General features: G+C 47.5%; 1 protein-coding gene across 1 annotated transcript in view; it reads right to left on the reverse strand.

Moving 5' to 3' along the window:
* LOC147464097 (uncharacterized) overlaps positions 1-23,784 on the reverse strand; it is a 201,201-nt gene that overhangs the window by 157,870 nt on the left and 19,547 nt on the right. Inside the window, exon 2 of the mRNA XM_086492812.1 lies at positions 19,069-19,337. Within this exon, the coding sequence (XP_086348938.1) occupies positions 19,069-19,337 (269 nt within the window). The remainder of the gene's footprint in view (positions 1-19,068; positions 19,338-23,784) is intronic.

A 23,784-nucleotide genomic window follows, 5' to 3' on the forward strand; every position in this document is an offset into this window, starting at 1 on the left:
GCCTCACTCTACAGAGCATCTGGACGCAAAGTCTGAGAGCAGAGGTCCCTTGGGAGTTGTACTTTGCAATGATTAATGATAAAGAAATACCGAAAGGGGTGCCAGACTTTGGGGCCAATACCTCTGGGCACGGAACTATGCTGGGCCGTCTCTCTCTCTCTCTCTCTCTCTCTCTCTCTCTCTCTCTCTCTCTCTCTCTCTCTCTCTCTCTCTCTCTCTCTCTATTAAAGTTCAATGATTTTGAAGTTTCTATTCGTGTGTTGCTATTGATTTCTCGCTTGGAGTGTCCAAGATAGTTATAGTGGTATCAGAGCTCATAAAGATTCTTCTATGGAGGACCCGATCCTTTTTGCAGCACACACAGCTTTTTGTAAAAGAATCTTCGTGTCCTGACCCCGGACTTATTAGCAACTCCCACCCTTACTTCATCGCGCATCGGGCGCGCTCCCGTCTTCATCGCTCTATCTTACAAGGCATAAGCCATAAAGAACCCCAAATTACACATGGGTTTTCACGGAGAATCTGACAGAGATAACATCTCTCGGTGGGCAGGCAAAGAAAAGTTGAAATGTGGTGCAGGAACAGAAGAAAAGAATGAAGATTTGGACAAATTCTTGGCAGAAAGTTTGTCAGAGTGGAGTACAAACGTCAACTGCAGGTTGATACATGTGTGAAAAAATTGATCGAGTACTCCGGAGACCCGAGATTTGCAAAATACCTGAAGAATTACCCGATTGATGAGATTCACTCGAGATGGCCAGCTGAAAGGACAGACGAGTGAAAAAAAAAATGGAACCTATACACGCAGAAAGAGCTGGACAGAACTCTTGAAAAGAAGATGAACCAGAGGACCACCTTAAGATAATCTAGAGAGTTACAAAGCAGCAGCCGAGCGAGAAGAAAAGGAAAGACGAAAGCAGGACTGATACTACCTTGCCCAGCTGAACTAAAGTACTAAATTTTGCAAAGCATGGGGCAGAGTGCCAGACCAGGAAGCCCTTATCTTCTTTGATGGAGAAGCCAAGGCCAACTTCATTTTAACCGATTTGGCGGCTTGACTTGGAATTACGCCCGAGGAAATGGGGCCACCAACCGAGGCTGTTCTAGAGGCACCTGAATGGGATGTTGCCATTACACCTGTCATTGGCAAACTATGTTTGCATTGTCAAGGGTATTTAGGGCACGAGGACTTTATCCAGGGAGGGGTATGTATGACTATTGCCAACTCTTTGCAGCAGGCCATTGTGGACAGAGGTATTATTGTGCCTGGCAGGGCTCAGTGGATTACTATGCACGTTCAGGGTTGCCTCTTGGGCTTCCTGAACATCTATGCGCCCAATGTGGCGAGTGCACGTGCAGAGTTTTGATCTCACATTGTAGAGTCTTTGTCACAGGCAGAACAATGGTGCATTGGGGGTGACTTCAACATGCTGGAGGACCCCTCTAACAGAATTGGAGGTAGCCATGCTACTGTGCATGGAGCTGCGTTGGAAGCTTGGGAGAGGCTACACAGAGTGGGAGGAGTGAATCTATCTCGGATAGATCGCTTCTACACTAGTGACCACTTTGGTGAATTGGGTGGGACAGTTTGCATTCTAGCTGGGACATCTTTTTCGGACCATGCACCAGTGATCCTCACAATGGAAGATAGAGGAGGGGGAGCACGATGCTAAGCATCCCAGAGAGGGTTTTGCTAGACTCTGAGCTCAGAGAGCGAGTGGTGGATCTCTGGAAAGAGGGCCTCGACACGCAGGGCTCTCCTGCTAACAGAGTGGCCTCTAGACTTGCTCAGCTTAGTCGGTTCTTTCTTCAGGAGTCTACAGCCCGTTTGGTTGCAGCAAGAGAGGAGGTGCAACGTCTACGAGGTGGCCTTGCTTCCTTGTACAGAATGCAGGATCAACACCTAGACAGCCCCTGGTTGGAGGAGCAGTTACAGCAGGCCCGCCAAGAGCTTGCTAGCACAGAGGAAAGGCGTCATGAGTTTGCTTTCCATCGCCAGGCATCTCAATGCAGCGAGGTGGGTGACAAAGTGACGGGGGACATTCTTTGAGACAATGGGACCTCAGGATGTGCACGCCAATGTCAGCCAGTGGAGGAGGCCTGACATGTCAATTGCCTCCGAGCCAGAGGACATGCGTGAAGTTGCTACTGAATTTTACCGTGACCTGTTGTCAGCAGAGCCTCAGTCAGAGCGTCAGGATGCATGCAGAGAGCAGGTTTGGGCACAGATGCCTTGTCTTGTGACTGAGGAGATGCGCCAGAGGCTTGAGCTGCCTTTTCAGCTAGAGGAGCTCCACACGGCCCTCAGAGAACTTCCCGGTGGTAGCTATCCCAGCGAGGATGGTTTGACTCCCAGTTTTTTCTTAGAGTACTGGGACTTGATTGGCTTGGACCTATGTAGCACTTTTCAGTACGTCTTACACACAGAAGAGATGTCTCACAGCATGAGTGAGGGCTTGATCTACCTCATTCCCAAGGAGGGTGGCTCCTTGGATGAGATTCGGCAGTGGCGACCCATCACCATCTTCAACTCAGTCTACAAAATTCTGGCCAAGGCTCTGAGTTTGAGGATTCAGCCACTTCTAGAGTGCATTATACATGGGACGCAGACAGTTTTTGTCAAGGAATGCAGTATCCTTGACAACATCTTTACTTTTTGAGAGGCTTCAACCCTCGCGCACCTCCGTGGTGAGGATCTGGTGATTTTGCTTCTCAATTTTGAGAAGGCTTACGATAGAGTTGACTGGGACTTTTTGGAGGGCACTCTATGCAGGATGGGCTTCTTTGATGCTTGGATCAGAGGTGTGTCAGCTCTCTACAGACGTGCACACAGTCGGGTGCTTTTGGCAGGAGGGAGAGGAGTCCATTTCATGCTGACACGTTCTGTCAGATAGGGCTGCCCTCTTGCCCCCTTCCTCTTGCTGTACTATGCTGAGGCGATGAGCAGGTATTTGGTTTCAAAGCAGGTTGGTCTACGTGGCTTAGCGCTCCCTATTCGGGGCTACTTGACGTTGAGTTTGCAGACGACTCGGCTTTGTACTTGGAGGGCCAGAAGGCCAACTTACACAAGTGTGAGCAGGCTCTTGAGGCGTTTTGTTGTGCATCAGACGCACTAATCAACTGGAGGAAGACAATGGCTTTCTCGGTTGGCAATGCTCTTGCGCCTGATTGGCTTCCATGTGAGGGTTTCAGATGAATCCCCCCACGGACTACAGTTCGGTACTTGGGCTATCAGGTTGGCTTGGACTTGTCTCCTAGGTAGCAGATTGCTCCCCTCCTCCTGTCCATCAGGAGGAAGCTGTTACACTGGAGCTCGGCACGACTTTCTTTGGCAGGCAGAGTTGTAGTGGCCAACCAAGTACTACGAGGTAGATTACATCTTGTTGGATCTTTTCGAGCTCCTGCATCACCCAGGTTGACAGGTTGATCAGGAACTTCCTTTGGTCAGGGCGCGACACTCAGATAGCTCGAGCCAAAGTGGCCTGGCAGGTCATCACTCTACCTTGTTCTCAGGGGGGGGGTGGGGTCATAGACCTTGCACAGTAGAGCAGAGCCCTTCTTGGGAAGTATTTTGTCAGAGGATTGCTTCTAGGGGAGGAGCCCTGGAAGGAGCTTTTGCTTCAGCGGCTTAGAGCTGGAGTGCCTCAGGCAAGAGGCCCTTGGAGACCTTCCATAGATGGATTTTCACAGAGATGCACAGAGTTGGCCTGAGCAGGAGACTGGAGGATCGTTTTGCTATGAGCCTACTTCGCTCCTGGGAGCAGCTGCGGAGAGGCCTTGAGCAGCACCAGCCCACTTGCACGGAGGAGCGCCTGAGACAGCCCCTTGTTTGGAACCCCATGGTCAGCACTCAGAGAGGCCACTTGGTTGGTAGTAGGCCTCATGATTCTTGGGGTCCCATGGCAAAGGGTCCAGCATGCACTTTAGGTGACTAGCTACAGTTCTCAGGTTTGTCAGAGGAGCTTCAGAGCATCCAACTACAGGGCATGAGAAGGGTGCAGAGCATGTGTCAGGACATCACAGAGGCAGTACCAGCTGAGTGGCTTAGACCTCTCGAGTCAGCAACGCCTAGATGGATGGGGGCTTTCACGCGATTGGACGTCCTCATCGCAGTTCGGGCTTGCTCAGAGACTGTACCCTCGATGTTTTTCGAGCTACCGGGTGAGGGGCGATTACACAGTCTCAGTAGAGGCCCCACATGTTGCAGAGTGTTGTTTCCAAAGAATTCGAGTTGTGGGCATCTATGGGAGGACGTGTGTCATAGATCCTGACCCAGCAGCTCTTGGGACAAGCCACTGGAGGCTGTGGGCTTTGGAGTGCTGCCCACTGGCACGACTGCAGTGGGATCCTGGAGAGTGGTTTTGGTGGGATCCTTTCTCCTCAACCGACATCCAGGTGTCCCTTTCTTTCAGTACACTGTTCGATTGGGACGTCACATACTGGCAGCACGGAGAGAGGCTCATTCTGCTGCACCACCTCATTGGAAGGAGGAGGGTTTGATGCGTAGATTGCAGATCTATAATCTCCACTCAAATTGGAGATCATATATGAGAGTTATGGAAGGCCAAAATTTATGACTACTCTTACACATCTCTTACACACCCACCATTCTTGCACACATGGCGTATACCTATTTTTCAAAATGTTAATCACCTCCATAAGCTCATGGCAAATAAAGAGGCCCTCCTAGACCCCATCCTCTTCCTAATGGGAGAGATTGAATGACCTAAAGATTTCCTTTCCAACAGTTAAGGGTGGAAAGTACAATCTGCATATACACATATAGGCTTTTGAGCAGTATGCGGATCTGAAAGATACCGATGAAGATGAATAGGGAGAGTATTTTCCACAGAGTCTGAAGGATGCGACTAGGAAATGATTTTAGCATTACGCAGCATGCAAACTTTAGACATATAGCAAGAGGCATTTTTTTGGGATGAAAATTGTAGGGATGAAAACATTCTTTGGACAAGATCAAGAAAGGCAAGTCGCCAATAAGGAGCTATGTGGAAAAGATTAAAGAGCTCACAAGAAAACTTTAGACATATAGCAGGGTAGAAGCATGTTAACGTGCACAAAAAATGCTATCCCGGACAATGCTAGCTAGTAGTGCTTGCTAGCATACATTCGAGAGCCAAGATTAATGTTATATTTACTCCCGGAAATTGCAAAAGCCACGCAACTGCCTCCCATGTCACAAACCTATCATGGATGCCCACTCTAATCAACAAACAACAAACTGTCATCCACATTGGCTACGCATATGGAAAAACCTAAAAACAGTGCCTAAAGGACTCAGGCTCCAAAGTGCATCTTTGACAAGTCGAATCATGACCAGTGACTGCCGACCAAGTGCCTACAGGCAATCCAGCATGTGCTATCATCCACAGGAAAAAAACATATCCTGCGGCTGATCCAGAGGGCCCAGGTGCATGACCAAAACTGTTTCTGGAAAGCTGGGAGGATGCACTGATCCTGCCACACCTCTGATTGGCGTGGACGGTGAGGTGGACGCTAGGTCCGCAAAAGAAGCCTCCTCAGTAGTGAAAACATCATCGCTCAACGAAGGCCAGTGCGACTCCCAGGATCACAATCCAACCAAACAAGGGGCTTGTACTGCCAAATCCATATTCTCCAAAGTGGTGCCTCCTCAATAGTGAAAACAAGGTCAACATATGATCTCCTCTGCAAAGGGCCTACTACTCTAACAGGCTGCCAATGGGCAGTCAACTCTCTCTCTCTCTCTCTCTCTCTCTCTCTCTCTCTCTCTCTCTCTCTCTCTCTCTCTCTCTCTCTCTCTCTCTCTCTCTCTCTCTCTGCGAGCTCGCTGCTGCCCTGCCCTGCTCGCTCTGCACCCCCCTGCTCGCCCTGCCCTGCACCCCGCTCTGCTCGCTGCTGCCCTGACCTGCGCGCGAGCTCTGCTCTACACCCCCCCTGCTCGCGTCTTGCGCTGCTCGCAGCCCACCCCCCGCATTACCTGCAGCGCACCCCCCCCCCCCCCCCCCCCCCTCCCACCCTGTTTTCGCATGCGCCCCATCACCGCCAAGCATTTTCCGCATGCGTCCCCACCGCTCAGTGTTTTCCAGCATTTCCCCCCCCCCCCCCCCCCCCCCCCTCCCCCAGCAAGCGCAGGTTCCCACACGACCTAATTCCCTAATTCCCAAACAATTTTCAAACAGCTTTCTAAGCCCTGCAGGAAAACAATAACTGCACGCAAAATTCAAAAATTTACAAAACTTTCAGAATCTTCAGAATTTGCAGAACTTACAGAAACTGCAGAATTGGCAGTTGCAGAAAGCGGAAATTTGTTTGATTTGCAAAAATTGCAGGAAAGGTAAAAATGTATGCCATGTATGCTTAAAGTGGGGAGAACATGTATGCATAGTGTGGGGCATGTAGGGCCGTCTCCTACTACCATCGCAAATTTCCCTCTCGTTTTTTGTGGCGACCAAGCATGCGGAAACAGAATGACAAGCTTGACCCTTTAGAGGATGCAATTCAAAAATGCAAAGAAGAAATGACCGAAACAATTAACAAGATCAACCGCAACTTATTGGGCACAATAAAAATGCTCGACGAACGCATGTTGACCCAAGAAAGCAAGATAGCTAGACTGGGAGATCGGGTGACGGCCCAAGACGAAGAGATTGCGTCACTCAAGAGGGAGCTCGCAGAGGCACGATCACGAAATACACTTGAAGAGGAAGAATTGAAACCTTCAATATAGAAGAGCTAAACACGATCAAAGAGCAAGTGCAAGCCATCAAAGAGGGGGAAGAGCAGCACAAAGAAATGACGACCTCTTGGGTGGACGTTATTACAAAGACTCAGCAGAAGGCAGATGAGGCCGAGAAGTGGATTGAGGTTGCCAAAAAAGGGAAAAGCAAGGAAACAACTACGTCCACACCCACCATCATTAACCTGACACTTGAAGAGGAGCAAAGAAGGCGTGTGCGCTCTCTACATGTGAGGATTTGCGGTCTTAAAGACAAAGATAATGTGGGCGAAGAGGTAAAAGAACTCATGGCTTTAATGGGGATTCATGAGCCGATGCACTAAAGAGCTTGGAGAGTGGCAACAAGAAAAATGGGAGCAAGGGGGAACCTCGAAAGAAAGGGCACTCATCCTTTGTTTTCCCTCCATGGAAGCGAAGGACTTTTTGAAGAAGAGACCAACTCTTAAGAAAACGGGCATCTTCCTCGGGGATGACCTTAGTACTTAGCCTCTCACAGATACCTCATATATAGGAGGTAATGCCAGAGATTAGAGCGGCAAGGGGAAAAGGTAAGATTGCTTTTTACTGAGATGGAAGAGTGGTGATATTGGAGCCACGCTCCACATGACGGTGTGAGACCTATGGGACCACACTCAAAGTTGCTACCTGGAATTGTAATGGATCTTTGCGTCAAGATGTGGGTGCTTTTGAGGAAAGTTTTAGTGGGAGAGATATCATCTTCTACTCTGAGACACATCAGGCCCTTGGCAGTCTATGCCTCACATTAGTGGATATAGATGGGAGACCGCATGTAGACAGGAGACACGATAAGAGCACAGAGGGCGGGGCTCAGGTGGAGTGGCAGTGTTATTCAGGGAGGAGTTGCAGCCATTGATACACATAGCTCGTAGGGATGAGCAAGCTAGGTAGATGTGGTTGAGATTGAGAGCAGAGACAGGCAGATATCTTTACATTGCTATTTGCTACTTTCCCCCAAGTAGGTCAGTGTATGCACCACCGAGAGGACAGTCCCCCTTTTCTATTTTGGATGATGACATCTGGGAGTTCTCTAGAGATGGTGACATCATCATTCTAGGGGATTTCAATGCTAGGACTGCTCATCATCAGACAGTTTTTTATGATACTTCAGAAGAGATGCTGAGAGAGCTGGATGTTGCAGAGACAGGCCTATCCAGACTATTACAAGATGGGGAGCATACTGAGTATGGACGACACTTGATAGACATGGGGACTGCACATGGATTGTCATCTCTATACACAGTTCCTAAACAGCTGCCCCTTCCTGACCCCCCCAATCCATGCCCCCACACATGTGCTTTTTTCACCGGTGAGATGGTGAGGAAGGCCACTGACAGGACGAGGATTAGGAGAGCATATGATCATGATGGCTTAGTGGCTGAGCACTTCATGCATGCCAAAGATCTACTAGCAAAGCTCCTAGCAGTTATGTTTAACCGTGCCATGTGTGAGGGCTTGCCTGTTACTTGGAGCCTATCTACTATTGTACCTATCTTCAAGTCAGGAGACCCTATGGAGCCTGGGAATTATCGCACTATCATGATCGGACACACATTGGCACGGTTGTACGCATCCATTCTTGAGCAGCAGCTGAGTAGATGGGTAGAGAGGGAAGGAATACGTGCAGCCGGGCAGGCAGGATTCAAGAGAGGTTTTTCTTCTCTTGACCATATCTTGACACTCAGAGCCATCATTGAGTAGGGCAGATCACATGGGAGACATATCTATTGCAGCTTTGTGGACTTCCGCAAAACATTTGACACAGTACCCAGAGCTAGATTGATGCGCAGATTACAGGAGATGGGAGTATCCACAAAGCTCATTTGGGGGGTCATGGCACTGTACAGGTCAGTAGTGGGGCCTGTACGCACCTCAGAGGGCCTATCTACAGCGGTTCATTCCACTATTGGGCTGAAGCAGGGTTGTCCGCTCTCTCCTACTCTGTTTGGTATGTATGTGGATGAGGTTTCTGACTACATTGAGAGAGATGGTGATAGAGGTGCACAACTGGCAGGAACATGGATCCCACTATTGTTATATGCTGATGATATTGTGTTGATCTCCGACTCTCCAGAGGGGATGCAACTCACTTGGATGCTTTGCATAGCTTTGCCCATGAAAGTGGTTTGTCTGTCAACCTTGGTAAAACCAAGGTCATGGTATTATATACCACCCCACAGTGCATCAAGAGGTCAGCGCCCGCATTCACATACGGCCAGGAGACAGTGGAGTATACAGATGCTTACACCTACCTTGGGAGTGGTTTTTAGTGGACCAGCATTTTCATTGAGAACAGCAGCAGAGACTAGATAGACCAGAGCCCGTGCAACATTGGGTAGATTGGAGAGGATGTGTTCACATGTTCAGTTTCAGGAGCCTCGGACGAAGTTCTGGCTCTTTGACACCCTGGTGGCTTCTGCATTGCTCTATGAAGCTGAGATTTGGGGACCTTCATTGGACCATCATGGGAGGATAGGTCGCACTGATGGATGGGGGGACATGGAGAAGCCACTAGTCTCTATGATCTCACGGCTCATTAGAGCCAAGGCTTCAGTACCACGTGCCATTATGCGAGCAGAGTTAGCTGCCCCCCCACTAGTGGTTGAGGCGCTCACCAGATCTGTCTCCTTCATACACCGCATCTGGGAACTTCCCAGAAACAGATATGCCAGCCTTGCACTTGAGTCCTCTCGAACAGTTAGCCATGCAGGGAGATACAGCATGCTGGTATGGGGAGATGACATCATGGTTTCAGGCGCATGGGTTCAGCATAGACAGACTGTCCCCCTTCCAGTACTCACTGGATGCACCCTCTCTGACTCTCACACAGTCCGAGATCACCAGGCTCATCCGCCAGGACCTGACTCATCTAGACACCAGGAGGACATGGATACAGCCAGCACAGGAGCTAGGCACGAAGATGGCTTTCTACAAAGAGCATCTTCTCCAGCTTACGGAGGACAGTTTTTTGACGAGACCCAGATACATGGACACCCACTTGTGTCATGGGATACGATGTGCTATTGGCCAGATACGCACATCTTCACACCAACTGTAGATCAAGACTGGGAGATATAGTAGAGTACCAGCAGAGGCCAGGACATGCCTCCTATATGACCTGGAGCCTGAGACAGAGTTGCACTACACATGCCACTGCCCCGTCTACTACGAGATACGTGGCCGCTTCCACTGCTTTTTCAGAGAGGGCTTCGGACCACTCTCCAGAGTCATGCGGTACGAGGATCAGAGATGCTTGGGTCTGTTTTTGCTCGAGCTGCGCAGACACAAAGAGAGACTGATGACAGGAGAGGCCAGCTAGTCCCAGAGACGGATCACAAACTTCTCTAGAGCAGACACTGGACACCCGGAGGAGCTACCACAGGAGAGCTCGCCGCCTCACACCAGAGGCACACTGATTGACCGAGCGACTGAGCTAAGGAGATCCAGACGCCCACGACTGCGGAGGACTACACAGCATCGACGGAGGCGCATCAGAGGATTCGGATCACTTTGGCCCGACATGAACGACGCCCGGTCAGGCTATTGACCATGGAGGAGATTGATGAGATCCGCCAGCGACCGATGCTCGATCTTTTGTGATCTGTGATTTAGCTATCCCACCTAGCTGCTTAGATCACACCTAGCTGTTTCAGATTCCATAGCATTTTATTTTGTCATTTTTGTTACTCTGCCTTTGTATAAGATCCACCAGATTGTAACTTTCTGGTCTCATAGGTCATTCTGGCCTTCTGAAGACGTTAACATAATATTTCTCATTTATTTATCTCTCTCTCTCTCTCTCTCTCTCTCTCTCTCTCTCTCTCTCTCTCTCTCTCTCTCTCTCTCTCTCTCTCTCTCTCTCTCTCTCTCTCTCTCTCTCTCTTCGAGCGGAATTAGCTGCCCCCCCTATGGAGATTGAGGTGCTTACCAGATCAGTCTCCTTTGTACACAGTCTGTGGGATACTACCAGAGACAGATATGCCAGGGTGGCTCTAGAGTCCTCCAGACAATTAGCTCTTAATGGGGATACATCATGCTGGTTTGCACAGATGGCATCATGGTTTCAGACACATGGTTTAACCATGGACAGGTTGCCTCCTTTTCAATACTCTCTACACGCACCCTTGAGGTCTCTGACACGGGTAGAGATTAATAGACTTATTCGTCAGGATCTGATCCAGCTGGACACGAGGAGGACATGGATACAGCCGTTACAGGAGTTGGGCACAAAGATGGCTTTCTATAGAGAGCATCTTCTCCACCTCACGGGGGATGGGTTTGTGATTCGACCTAGCTATATGGACACGCATCTTTCTCGGTTTGCGTTGTGCCATTGGCCAGATACGCACGTCCTCACATCAGCTCGATATTGAGACTGGCAGATTCAGAGGGACACCGGCAGATAGAAGGATATGCAGCTTATGCCATCTAGAGCCAGAGACAGAAGTACATTACATATGTCATTGCACAGTGTACTATGAGATACGAGGTCGTTTTCATTGTCTATTCAGAGAAGGTTTTGGGCCTCTATCTAGGGTCATGAGTTATGAGGATCAAAGATGTCTTGGGCTATATCTACTTGAGTTACACAGGCATAGAGAAACTTTACTGAAGAGAGCTGAAGAGAGACAACCCCAGAGACAAATCACAGATTTCTTTACACTCGATATTGTACACCCAGAAGAACAGACAGAGGAGCAGCCAACAGTGGAGAGGTCTACCCGCACTATTGGCATTCTCATAGACCGAGCATTGGAGCTAGGGAGATCTAGACGACCCCGATGGAGAAGAGGAGCTACACAGTTTTGAAGGAGGCTACAGCAAAGGATTCGAGCCATACTCTTTCGTCGTCCAGAGTGCAGATGAAGATGGATCTCTATGAAGATGGATCTCTACTCCCCTCCCATATTGTCTTCACATTGTACTGCTTAGTTTAGGATCCCGCAGTATTATTATTTTGTTATCCTAGTTTAATTTATTTTGTTAATCTGACTTTGTATCAATACACCGCATTGTAACTTTCTGGTCTCATAGGTCACTTTGGCCTTTTGAAGACGTTAATATAACATTTCATTTCTCTCTCTCTCTCTCTCTCTCTCTCTCTCTCTCTCTCTCTCTCTCTCTCTCTCTCTCTCTCTCTCTCTCTCAGTCCGAGATCACCAGGCTCATCCGCCAGGACTTGACTCAGCTAGACACTAGGAGGACATGGATACAGCCAGCACAGGAGCTGGGCACGAAGATGGCTTTCTACAGAGAGCATCTCCTCCAGCTTACGGTTGATGGCTTTGTGACGAGGCCGAGATACATGGACACCCACTTGTCTCATGGGATACGATGTGCTATCGGCCAGATACGTACATCTTCACACCAGCTACGGATCGAGACTGGGAGATACAGCGGAGTGCCAGCAGAGGCCAGGACATGCCCCCTGTGTGACATCGAGCCTGAGACAGAGATACACTACACATGCCACTGACCCGTCTACTACGAGATACGAGGCCACTTCCATTGCTTGTTCAGAGAGGGCTTTGGACCATTCTCCAGAGTCATGCAGTACGAGGATCAGAGATGCTTGGGTTTGTTTTTGCTCGAGCTACGCAGACATAGAGAGAGCCTGATGAGAGGAGAGGCTAGCCAGTCCCAGAGACAGATCACAGATTTCTTTAGAGCTGCCACTGGACACCCGAAGGAGTTACTACCACAGCAGAGCTCGTCGTCTCACACCAAAGGCACACTGATCGACCGAGCGACTGAGCTTGGAAGATTCAGATGCCCACGACTGCGGAGGACTACATAGCATCGAACGGAGGCTGCATCAGAGGATTCGGATCACTTTGGCTCGACATGCACGACGCCCGGTCAGACTACTGACCATGGAGGAAATTGATGAGATCCACCAGCGAGACCGATGCTGGATCTCTTGTGATCTAGCTATCCCAGCTAGCTGCTGTTCACACCTAGTAGTTTAGGATTCCATAGTATTTTATTGTGACATTTGTCATTTCATTTTTGTCATTGTTGTCATCTTGTTACTCTGACTTTGACTTTGTATCAGATCCACCACATTGTAACTTTCTGGTCTCATAGGTCACTTTGGCCTTTTGAAGACGTTAATATAACATTTCATTTCATTTCTCTCTCTCTCTCTCTCTCTCTCTCTCTCTCTCTCTCTCTCTCTCTCTCTCTCTCTCTCTCTCTCTCTCTCTCTCTCTCTCTCTCTCTCTCTCTCTCTCTCTCTCTCTCTATATATATATATATATATGTCGCTGCACAGTCTACTATGAGATACGGGGACGCTTTCATTGTCTATTCAGAGATGGTTTTGACTCGTTAGACAGAGTCATGAGATATCAGGATCAAAGATGTCTCGGATTATTCCTACTTGAGATTCAGAGACATAGAGACGCTCTATTGAATGGGCAAAGACAGAGACAGTCCCAGAGACACATCTCAGATTTCTTCAGTCTAGAGTCAGAGGGGACACCACCACCAGAGAGCTCGGTTCCCACCCATACACACATCAGCGGTACTCTCATTGATCGAGCTACAGAGTTAGGGAGATCGAGACGACCGCGACTAAAGAGGGGAGCCACGCAGCACCGGCGGAGATTGCGGCAGAGGATCCACAGGATTCTAGCACGACACCCAGAATGTCGATCGGGATAGGCTTCATGCTACTGCTATATTGTATCATGGTGACACTTATCCCCACTTTGTACCTTTATGGTGATACCATTGCTCAGCCTACCAGCCACCCATAGGAGTCGGTAGCACTCCTATCAGTTCTTTGTTTGTAGTTTTCTTGTTTGTACCCAGACTTGGTACTAGACTCATCATTGTAATCAATTGGTCTCATAGGTCATTTTGGCCTCTTGTAGACGTTAATATATCATTTCATTTCATTTCATTTCTTTCTCTCTCTCTCTCTCTCTCATCATCGGCTAGATCTTGTCGGCGGCTAGATCTTGAAGGTCTCTTGGGATAGTTTCCTACGACGTTAAAAGTCTCTCTCTCTCTCTCTCTCTCTCTCATCATGCCATCTCTCTCTCTCTTTACCATGCTTTCGTTTAGGGTTTGCTGCTGTATTTTAGGGTTCGCGATCTGTTTTTAGGGCTCGCGACCTGTATTTTAGGGTTCGCGACTGTTTTTTTTTTTTTTTTTTTTTTTTTTTTTTTTTTTTTTTGGGGTTGTTGGACAGATCTGCGTTTTAGGGTTTGCTGCATTTTCTGCACTTTAGAAACATCAATCCTCTCTTCTCTCTCTCTCTCTCTCTCTCTCTCTCATGTCATCCCCAACCTCACCTATGGCAACAAGCAAACTCAAATATATGCTTCACTCCAAACGAATTTCCATCATTGAATTGGAAATGAAAGCATGGAGAAAAGAGATGGAAGATTGGAGGAACGCGAAGACCGTTTTCCTCCGAGAAAATGAAGAAAAGGAGAAGAGGTGGAAGGACGAGAAGGATCATCTTCTCAACAAGATCGCCACGTTGGAGAATAGCATTTTGGACCTCCACAAAGAAGTGTTGGAAACACGGTCAAAAAATGGGCTTGAAGAGGGGGAATTTCAGCCCTCTTTGAGGGAAGAAATTGACAACATCAATGAGGAGAAGAAGTCATGGGCCGCGGTCATATCCGAAACGCAAAAGAAAGTAGAGGAGGCCGAAAAATGGATTGAGGTTGCCAAGAAAGGGAAAGGTAAGGAAGCTCCTTGTACACCCACTCTTATCAACATGACCCTCGAAGAGGAACAAAGAAGGAGGATGCGGGCTCTACATGTGAGGGTAACCGGCCTCAAGGACATAAACAATGTGGAAAAAGAGGTCACAAGCCTCACATCAATGATGGGGGTGGAGAAGCCTTCACACACAAAGGCATGGAGAGTGGGCAAGAAGAGTGAGGGCCCCGGAGAATCTTCAAAGGAAAGAGCTCTCATACTACGCTTCCCTTCATTGGAAGAGAAGAAGGAATTCTTGAGGAAGAGACCTACTCTCAAGAAGACAGGTATTTTCTTAGGCGATGACCTCACTCTCTCACAACTTGCGCATATGAGAGAAGTAATGCCCGAGATTCAAGCGGCAAGGGAGAAGGGGAAGATGGCCTTTTACAGAGATGGTCGGGTGGTGATTGTAGAGCGGCGCTCTACATGACGGTGCGAGACCTATGGGACCACATTGAGGATGGCGACTTGGAATTGTAATGGGTCTATGAGGTTGGATGTTGGTGCCTTTGAGGACAGTTTCAGAGACAAGGACATTGTTTTCTTTTCAGAGACTCACCAGGCCCCTGGCCAACTGATGCCACATGTGGTGGGATACAAATGGGAGACAGCCCACAGAACAGTCACGAGATCTGAGCATGGGAGTAGAGGTTCAGGAGGAGTAGCGGTGTTGTTTAGGGAGGAGCTACAGCCACTACTACATATTGTACGGAGAGATGATCAGGCTAGATACATGTGGGTGAGGCTGAGAGCTGACACAGGTCGATTTCTATATATTGCTATATGTTACTTCCCCCCCAGTACGTCAGTATATGCTGTATCCAGAGGGCAGTCGCCTTTCTCAATTCTAGATGATGATATATGGGAGTTTTCTAGGGATGGTGATATCATCCTCCTAGGAGACTTCAATGCTCGAACGGGCAACTGTCAGACAGTCTTCTACGACACCTCAGATGAGATGCTTAGAGAGTTGGATGTGGGTGAGCTGGGGTTTGACAGATGCTCACATGACAGAGAGCAGACTGAGTATGGGAGATACCTCACGGAGATGACGACTACACATGGGCTAGCCATACTTAATGGCTTACAGCGGTTTCCTGGAGCAGCAGGCTTCACATGCTTTCCACACAGACATGGGGCCAGTACAGTGGACTATGTTATGACACAGCCGAGCTTTATTCCTTGTATTCAGGATTTCATGGTGGGAGCCAGACCAGTGGGCGTAGCAGTGGATCATGCTCTCTTGACACTGTCCGTATCTTTTCAGTTTAGTACAGCCCAGAAATCAGGAGGCAGGTCACACACCCGTTATACATTTACACCAGAGACTGACTCGGTTTATACAGAGGCGATCTGGGATCGTCTATGCACAGTTGCTCCAGGCCTCTCAGTAGAGGAGTGCACTACTTTATTGACTGAGACACTACATGATGCAGCATCAGAGGCATACCCACACACTCAACCGGATCGGAGGCGACATTCTGGGAGCATGCCCCAGAATAGTTGGTATGATGAGGAGTGCAGAGAGATGAGAGCCCAGCTTCAGAGGGATCTTCATTTAGGAGTCATCACCTACAGACAGTCGCGGATTGCTTTCCGGCGCCTTGTGCGAAAGAAGAAACGAGCTTACCTGGCCCAGATGGAGCGAGACTTGTATCAGTTGTTCTTGAGTAGAGACTCAGGCGAGGCATGGCGACTCTTCCATGAGCACTCCCCTCCCCCAGTGATTACTTCTCCTGATGTGTGGGGCCAGTATGCGGCATCGTTATATACGGTTCCTGGGCAGGATCCCCTTCCAGATCCTACAGAGCCATGTCCACCTACGAGCACCTTCTTTACCACTGAGATGGTAAAGAGAGCCATTGACAGGATGAGGACCCGGAGGGCTTACGATCATGACGGTCTAGTAGCGGAGCACTTTATACATGCTAGGGATATGCTGATGGAGGTTCTTGCAGTGTTGTTCAATCGTGCCATGTGTGAGGGATTACCTGAGACTTGGAGGTTGTCTACTATTGTGCCTATATTCAAGGCAGGTGATCCTACAGAGCCTGGAAATTACCGCACTATTATGGTTGGACACACACTGGCACGATTGTATGCATCCATTATTGAGCAGCAGTTGAGTAACTGGGCAGAGGGTGAGGGTGTACGGGCAAAGGGACAGGCAGGTTTCAGGAGGGGTTTCTCCACTCTTGACCATATTCTGACACTCAGAGCTATCATTGAGGAGGGCAGGTCACATGGGAGACGGATTTATTGTAGCTTTGTGGATTTCCGCAAAGCATTTGACATGGTACCGAGAGCTCGACTGATGCGCAGACTGCAGGAGATGGGGGTGCCCACAGTGTTGATTTGGGGGATTATGGCTTTATACAGATCAGTGATGGGACATGTACGCACCCCAGAGGGGATATCTGACTTAGTTCACTCCACTATCGGGGTGAAACAGGGTTGCCCATTGTCTCCTACTCTATTTGGTATGTATGTTGATGAGGTGTCTGATTACATTGACAGAGAGGGTGATAGAGGTGCCCAGCTGGCAGGGACGTGGATCCCATTGTTGTTATATGCTGATGATATTGTCTTGATCTCTGACTCACCAGAGGGTATGCAGCGACAGTTGGATGCATTACACAGTTTTGCAGAGGATAGTGGATTGTCTGTAAACCTTGGTAAAACCAAGGTCATGGTGTTTAACACCACACCGCAGTGGATCAGGAGATCGGCACCGACCTTCACGTATGGTCAAGAGATTGTGGAGTATACAGATGCATACACTTACCTTGGGATAGTCTTCACTGGGCCGAGGTTTTCTTTGGGGAGAGCAGCAAAGACTAGACTGACCAGAGCTTATGCGGCCTTGGGAGGCTTGGAGAGGATGTGTTCGCAGGTTCAGTTCCAGGAACCTCGGACAAAGTTATGGCTCTTTGATACTTTAGTAGCCTCAGCTATGATGTATGGGGTACAGGTATGGGGACCTTCTGTAGGCCAGGATGGTTGGAGAAGTATGGAGAGGCCCTTGGTATCTATGATCTCCCGATTGATTAGAGCCAAGGCCTCCGTACCTCACGCGATCATTCGAGCAGAGCTAGCTGCCCCCCCCATGGAGATTGAGGCGCTTACCAGATCAGTGTCCTTTGTGCACAGCCTATGGGATACTACTAGAGACAGATATGCTAGATTGGCCCTTGAGTCTTCCAGACAGTTAGCTCTACAGGGGGACACTTCATGCTGGTATGCACAGATGACTTCATGGTTTCAGACGCATGGCTTCACCATGGACAGGTTGCCCCCTTTCCAGTATTCTCTTCAGGCACCCTCGCTGTCTCTTACACGGGTGGAGATCACTAGACTCATTCGTCAGGACCTGATCCAGCTCGACACCAGGAGGACATGGATAGAGCCGCATCAGGAGTTGAGCACGAAGATGGCTTTCTATAGAGAGCATCTTCTCCACCTCACAGGAGATGGGTTTGTGATTCGACCCAGCTACATGGACACACATATGTCTCATGGTTTGCGTTGTGCCATTGGTCAGATACGCACATCCTCACATCAGCTCGAGATTGAGACCGGTAGATTCAGAGGGATACCAGCAGACAGCAGGATATGCCGATTATGCCAAAGAGAGCCAGAGACAGAGTTGCACTACATATGTCATTGCACAGTGTTCTATGAGATACGGGGGCGTTTCCACTGCTTATTCAGAGAGGGTTTTGGTCCTCTATCTAGGGTCATGAGTTATGAGGATCAGAGATGTCTTGGACTATATCTACTTGAGTTACACAGGTATAGAGACACTTTACTGGGGAGAGCTAGAGAGAGGCAGTCCCAGAGACACATTACAGATTTCTTTTCACTAGATATGGGACAGCCAGAGGAGCAGCCACCACTGCAGAGCTCGTCCCACACTCATTCGACCACTACTGGCACTCTCATCGACCGAGCATTGGAGCTACAGAGATACAGACGACCGCGACTGAGGAGAGGAGCTACACAGCATCGACGGAGACTACAACAGAAGATTCGAGCCATACTCTCTCGACATCCAGAGTGCAGATGAGGATGGATCCTCACCATTTCTTCCATCTTTGTTTCACACACTGTTACATCCAGTTTACCGGGTACCTATTGTATCAGCTGCTACACCCACGTAGTTTTAGATTGTAGTAGTAGTAGTAGTATTTTGTTCCACTTCTAGTTCTTTTCTAGTTCTTTTGTACCCAGACATGGTATTAGATTCACTATTTTGTAACTGATTGGTCTCATAGGTCATTTTGGCCTTTTGAAGACGTTAATATAACATTTCATTTCATTTCATTTCATTTCTCTCTCTCTCTCTCTCTCTCTCTCTCTCTCTCTCTCTCTCTCTCTCTCTCTCTCTCTCTCTCTCTCTCTCATACACACACAAACACACACACACTTCATTGAACTATCAAAGAATGCCAGCAAGCAATATACAAGAATAAATTGCAAGGGGAAAACATCGGTGGCAATAGGTAGAAACTCGTTAGGAGGTAAGCCTTTGCATTTAATTATGTTCCTTCATTCAAAACATTAAAAGAAAAAAAGTTTGAAATAAGTGTCACCTGCCAATCACCGAACCTCCAGCTGTCTGCAGTAGAAACTCCCCTCTTGGTATTGCAAGATCCTGCAAGAGGCCATAGACCGTCCAGGGACTGATTATAAACAGACTTGCTGCTTCATCTGGTATATTCTCTGAAAGAATAATCAAATCTGTTTCTGCTACTTCTACAAAATCTTGCCAGGCCCCCTGTCCTTTCGCAACTAAATAATTCCAATATATCACAGGAATAACCCGTTCACCTCTTCGCACAGTTGTTATACCTTCACCAACCTGAGCAATGGAACAGAAATTCTCTGCATTATCAGCTAATGGTATTAATCTCTACTAGACTTAAATGACCACAAAATGTAGAATGAAGAATCAGTATGTATGCAAGCTGCAAATAAAGTGCAAAAGATACAAATGACAATTTTTTTAATATAAAAGCTAACAAGCATCTTATGGTCTATTCCAACTAAAGAATGTATCTCTATCCCCTCTAGGCAAGCTCAACTGGCTATCATAGCTTCAGTCTTAGGGCAAGGGCCCAGCACCACAGGCAAGAGCCCCACACAGGTGACCAATTCAATGTGCTTGTAGCCCCGTGCATGTGATAGTCCAGTATACTTAAAAAATGCTAGTAAAACACAGCTATTAGGTACCTGTCAAACATATCCTTAAAAGCACAACTGGGCGGCAAAAGCCTTTGGCATCCCCTACCATTTAAGGCACACACCAATGACAGCTTGCTGCACCATGGATTTTTCTGACAACCATTTTGACCTAGTCAACCTATTAAACTACACTTTTTTGCATTGATAGCATCTGCACATGCATGCAAAATAGATCCTGCTTTAATTTTTGCACTAAGGACGGTTCAGCTCTCCAATCAAAACCTCAATTTTCCTTTCATGGTCAACTTCTGAAAACTCATGCATATGGAGTGTCTATTCATTATGGAATCTGGTATTATTCATCCACCCACCATCTCAAGAGAAGGATTTGTTATTTCTGAGTTGTCACCCTTCATGATGCCAAGTATGCACATAATGCCATGCTGCTTATATAAGTAAGAGTTTGCAGTTTTTATTTCTGAGTTGTCACCCTCTTGATGGCAAGTATGCACTCAATGTCATGCTGCTTTTATAAGTAAGAACTCACATCTCAATAAAAACGATTCCCACTTTTTTTGAGCCTATAATCTTTAGAGACAACAACACATGCTGCTAAAGAACCTCAGCATTCAGTTCCAATATCACTTGCAAGATCTTTTATGAAAAAGGCCTCTGTAATAAGTTTGGTATTAATAACACTTTTTACCTAAGCTATCTCCTGCTTCCAATATGCCAAATCTAGTGCCGAATGTCAAGGGTTTACACAACAGGCCAGTTGCAACAATGATCCTTTCGGTTCAAACAGTTCCTTGCTTCCCTATAGTTGACACCAGCGTATGAGACAATTTTTAATGCCTGGAATTATTTGCAGTTCACGGCCTTTGCTTCCACTCGCTTTGTTCCGAATGGTCAGCCTAGATGAGAAAATGGAGAGATACTGATGCATATTGCCTCTTGAGTTGAAGAGGTATTGCCTAAAGCAGAATTCCACATAATGGGAATGACGGCCCATGCACAAGACATCTATGCCTTGCTCATAGGGGTTTGACGTTTGAGAATAAGGTATCAGATGAGAAGACATAGGACAAGGGTAGAAAGAAAGACAAGAAGAAGGCAAACACTTTCATCAAGGAAAAGCTAGGTCAGAGCACTAGGAGCCACAAATTCCAGCCGAGTAGACGCTAGAATGGTACAAGCAGGGCAGACAGAGCACAGTCATCAAATCTGTTGAGGCGAGGAAAGCCAAGAAAACCAAGATAAATGCACTACTTGTATCGGACCTTTAAAACGATGATAACTCTTTGGAGCTCTGCAAAGCATGGGATAAAGTGAGAGATCAACAAGCACTGATTCTCTTGAACAACAGCGTGCCAAGGCCACCTTCATTTCACCAGAGATGGTGGCAAAGTGGGGAGTGAAGCCTAAGGTGATAGGCAACAGTTGGATGTGACTTTACCGCCAGCACAGCATGAGGTTACAGTGACACCATTGATCGACAAACTCCCTTTGCATGTTCAAGGGTATGTTGAACAAGAGGAATTCCATATCATGTTTTTGGAGGGGTGTGATGTTCACTTCGGAATTCCCTAGCACCACAAAGAACAGCACCATGTGGACTCTGTGGCTAGGAAACTCTAGTTTAAGAATCGGGGCAAGGATTTTGTCATTGATGTAAAACTGAAATGGGAATCTGATCTGACCCTCTTGTATATGCATCTACAGCTCCAAATTAATGAAATCACACGTTTCAACTAAATTAACCTTTGTCAGAGAGAGGGACTCATCTAAGTGCAATTCTAAATGTGAGATGGTCACACATCATACAGCTCCTCAAGCAATGGGGCGTTTGCCAAATCACCGACTTTACCCTACTTTGTCAAGCTTACGTATGACATGGTTGAGATTAGACCGAGGAGTCATCTGTTCAGTTTCAAAACGTATATTCTGCATGGCTCATTTGTTTGAGCTAGATTCTGAGTGTCTCAAGTCTGAAAGCCTTCTTGGCAAGCCTCCTTCTAAAATATCAGACCACACCATAGACCTTGTATCAAGGAGCTCCACCTCCCAATAAACCCCCATGTAGTGTTACCTCATCACAACAGGAAGAGGTAATGAGCCAAGTGAATGAGCTTTTGGCCAAGGATTTGATCCAACCAAGTTCACCTCCTCTTGTTAGATTTTGAGCATTTGAAGTTTCTCAAGTCTCATCAAGAATGTCTTTCAAAAAACCCTCTTGGCAAGCTTCCTCTTGAACGACCAGAAAACCATCCCATATACCTTGTACTACGGATTCGCCTCCTAATGAACGCCCATACAGACTATTGCAGAGTTTTTGGCCAAGGGTTTGATGCAACCAAGTTCGTCTCCATTTTGTTTACTATGACGGGTTTTAGGATTAGGGTTTCTGCGTCGAGATCATAGACGCAACTGATCACTACGTTCATTTGGCCAGTCACAGACTCTCTCTCTCTCTCTCTCTCTCTCTCTCTCTCTCTCTCTCTCTCTCTCTCTCTCTCAAAAGGTGGTCCAACCATCCATGCCAATCTCTTTGTCAAAGCCAAAATCCTCCACACCACGCGCACATATTTTCTCTCTCTAGAATCTGCTAATTTTCTCTCTCTAAACCTGAATCTTTGATTTTCTCTCTACTACAGATATTCTCTCTCTAGAACCTGCGATTTTCTTTCTCTAGAACTATATATATTCTTCTCTAAGAACAAGTTTTTCTCTCCACTTCAACTTTAAAAACTCACGTAAGATTAAAATCTGGGCCTCTGAAAAAAATAGTAAGACTTTGCTTTTGGCTGGGATGCGTTTAAACAAAAAAAGAGAGGGGTAGCCAGATGATAGCGACTTGCTTTTCTGGAGCCTCCTCTATTCTCATGGGCCCCCTAGTGCTATAAAAGCACCATGTTAGGTGCAACGGAATGAATGTTGTATTTTCTCAAGATTAGTGATCTTTATTGCTCAAGGTTCCTTTTTAGTTCTTTAGGGAAAGAGAGAGCTTTCCGTCTTGTAGAGTGCTGTGGTCACGAACAAAGTGAGTGGATTGTGCGTGCAAGTGAATGAGACTGAGAGAAGGAGAGAGAAGAGATACGACACCCGAGAGGTTGTAAAACCCTCCTCCGAAGGCCCCACTCTCGTCGGCGAGAGTGGTCTACTTTGATTGCACAAAGGTGTACAATGCGTATGCAATGGACTGATGCAATGGGACTAAGCCGATGACGACGACGACGACGGCGATGACGACGACGACTCGATGGCTGAATCTGTGATCTTCTTTAGGCTGAAATTCTTGGACTGTTTTAGGGCTGAAAATGACTGCTTCGATCGGGGTTCCTGCTGAAGTAAAAACGCTGAAGGGCTGAACCTATCAAGCTGCGTTTTTGGACTGCTTTGTACCTGATGAAAAACGCTGGCTGGGGGGTCTGTTCTATGCTGAAAACGCTACAATGGCTGAGTCCTTCAAGCTGAGAAAACTGCCATAAAAAACGCTGAGATATGCTGTCCTTCCCTAGCGTTAGTGACTGCTACAGAAAACGCTGAAAGGGCTGATGATCCTGGCATTAGTAATGCTGAAAAACGCTGGTATGCAGGGACAGAAACGCCAGCATAAAAGGGTGATGACGATGCTATGCTGGGGCTGATTTGCAAGGGAATTGCCGCCAGAAGGGGGAAATCTTCAGGCGATGGCTGATCTACGGAACCGCCAAGGAAGTGGGAGGTGGATGGCGAGGGATCTTGATGCTGAGGGGGGTATTGCTGAGAAGTTGCCTGTTGAGCGGGAAGCTCCTGTTGCCTCTTCTGCCAGAAAGTGCTAACTTGGGTTTGCTTATATATTAACTTAGCAAAATTGCCCTACCTACTTTTGTTGGAAAGTCACTTAAAAATAATAAGTGAAAATAACCAATAAATAGGAAAATAGGCTAAATGCACTGGAAAATTCCCCTAACTGATGCTAATGGATTCTGATGGGAATTCCGATGATCATGCTGTGTGCAACTGGAGGATACGCATCTATGCTAAGTGACTGGGCATGCACGGTCTACGAATAGACTCACAAAAGTGCCAGATCGCTGTTAATCTAAACTTGACTTGACTGATTGAACCCTGTTGTGGTGTAG

This window comes from Adiantum capillus-veneris, chromosome 2 (assembly GCF_014529385.1).
Source record: "Adiantum capillus-veneris isolate H3 chromosome 2, ASM1452938v2, whole genome shotgun sequence".
Taxonomy (NCBI): Eukaryota; Viridiplantae; Streptophyta; class Polypodiopsida; order Polypodiales; family Pteridaceae; genus Adiantum; species Adiantum capillus-veneris.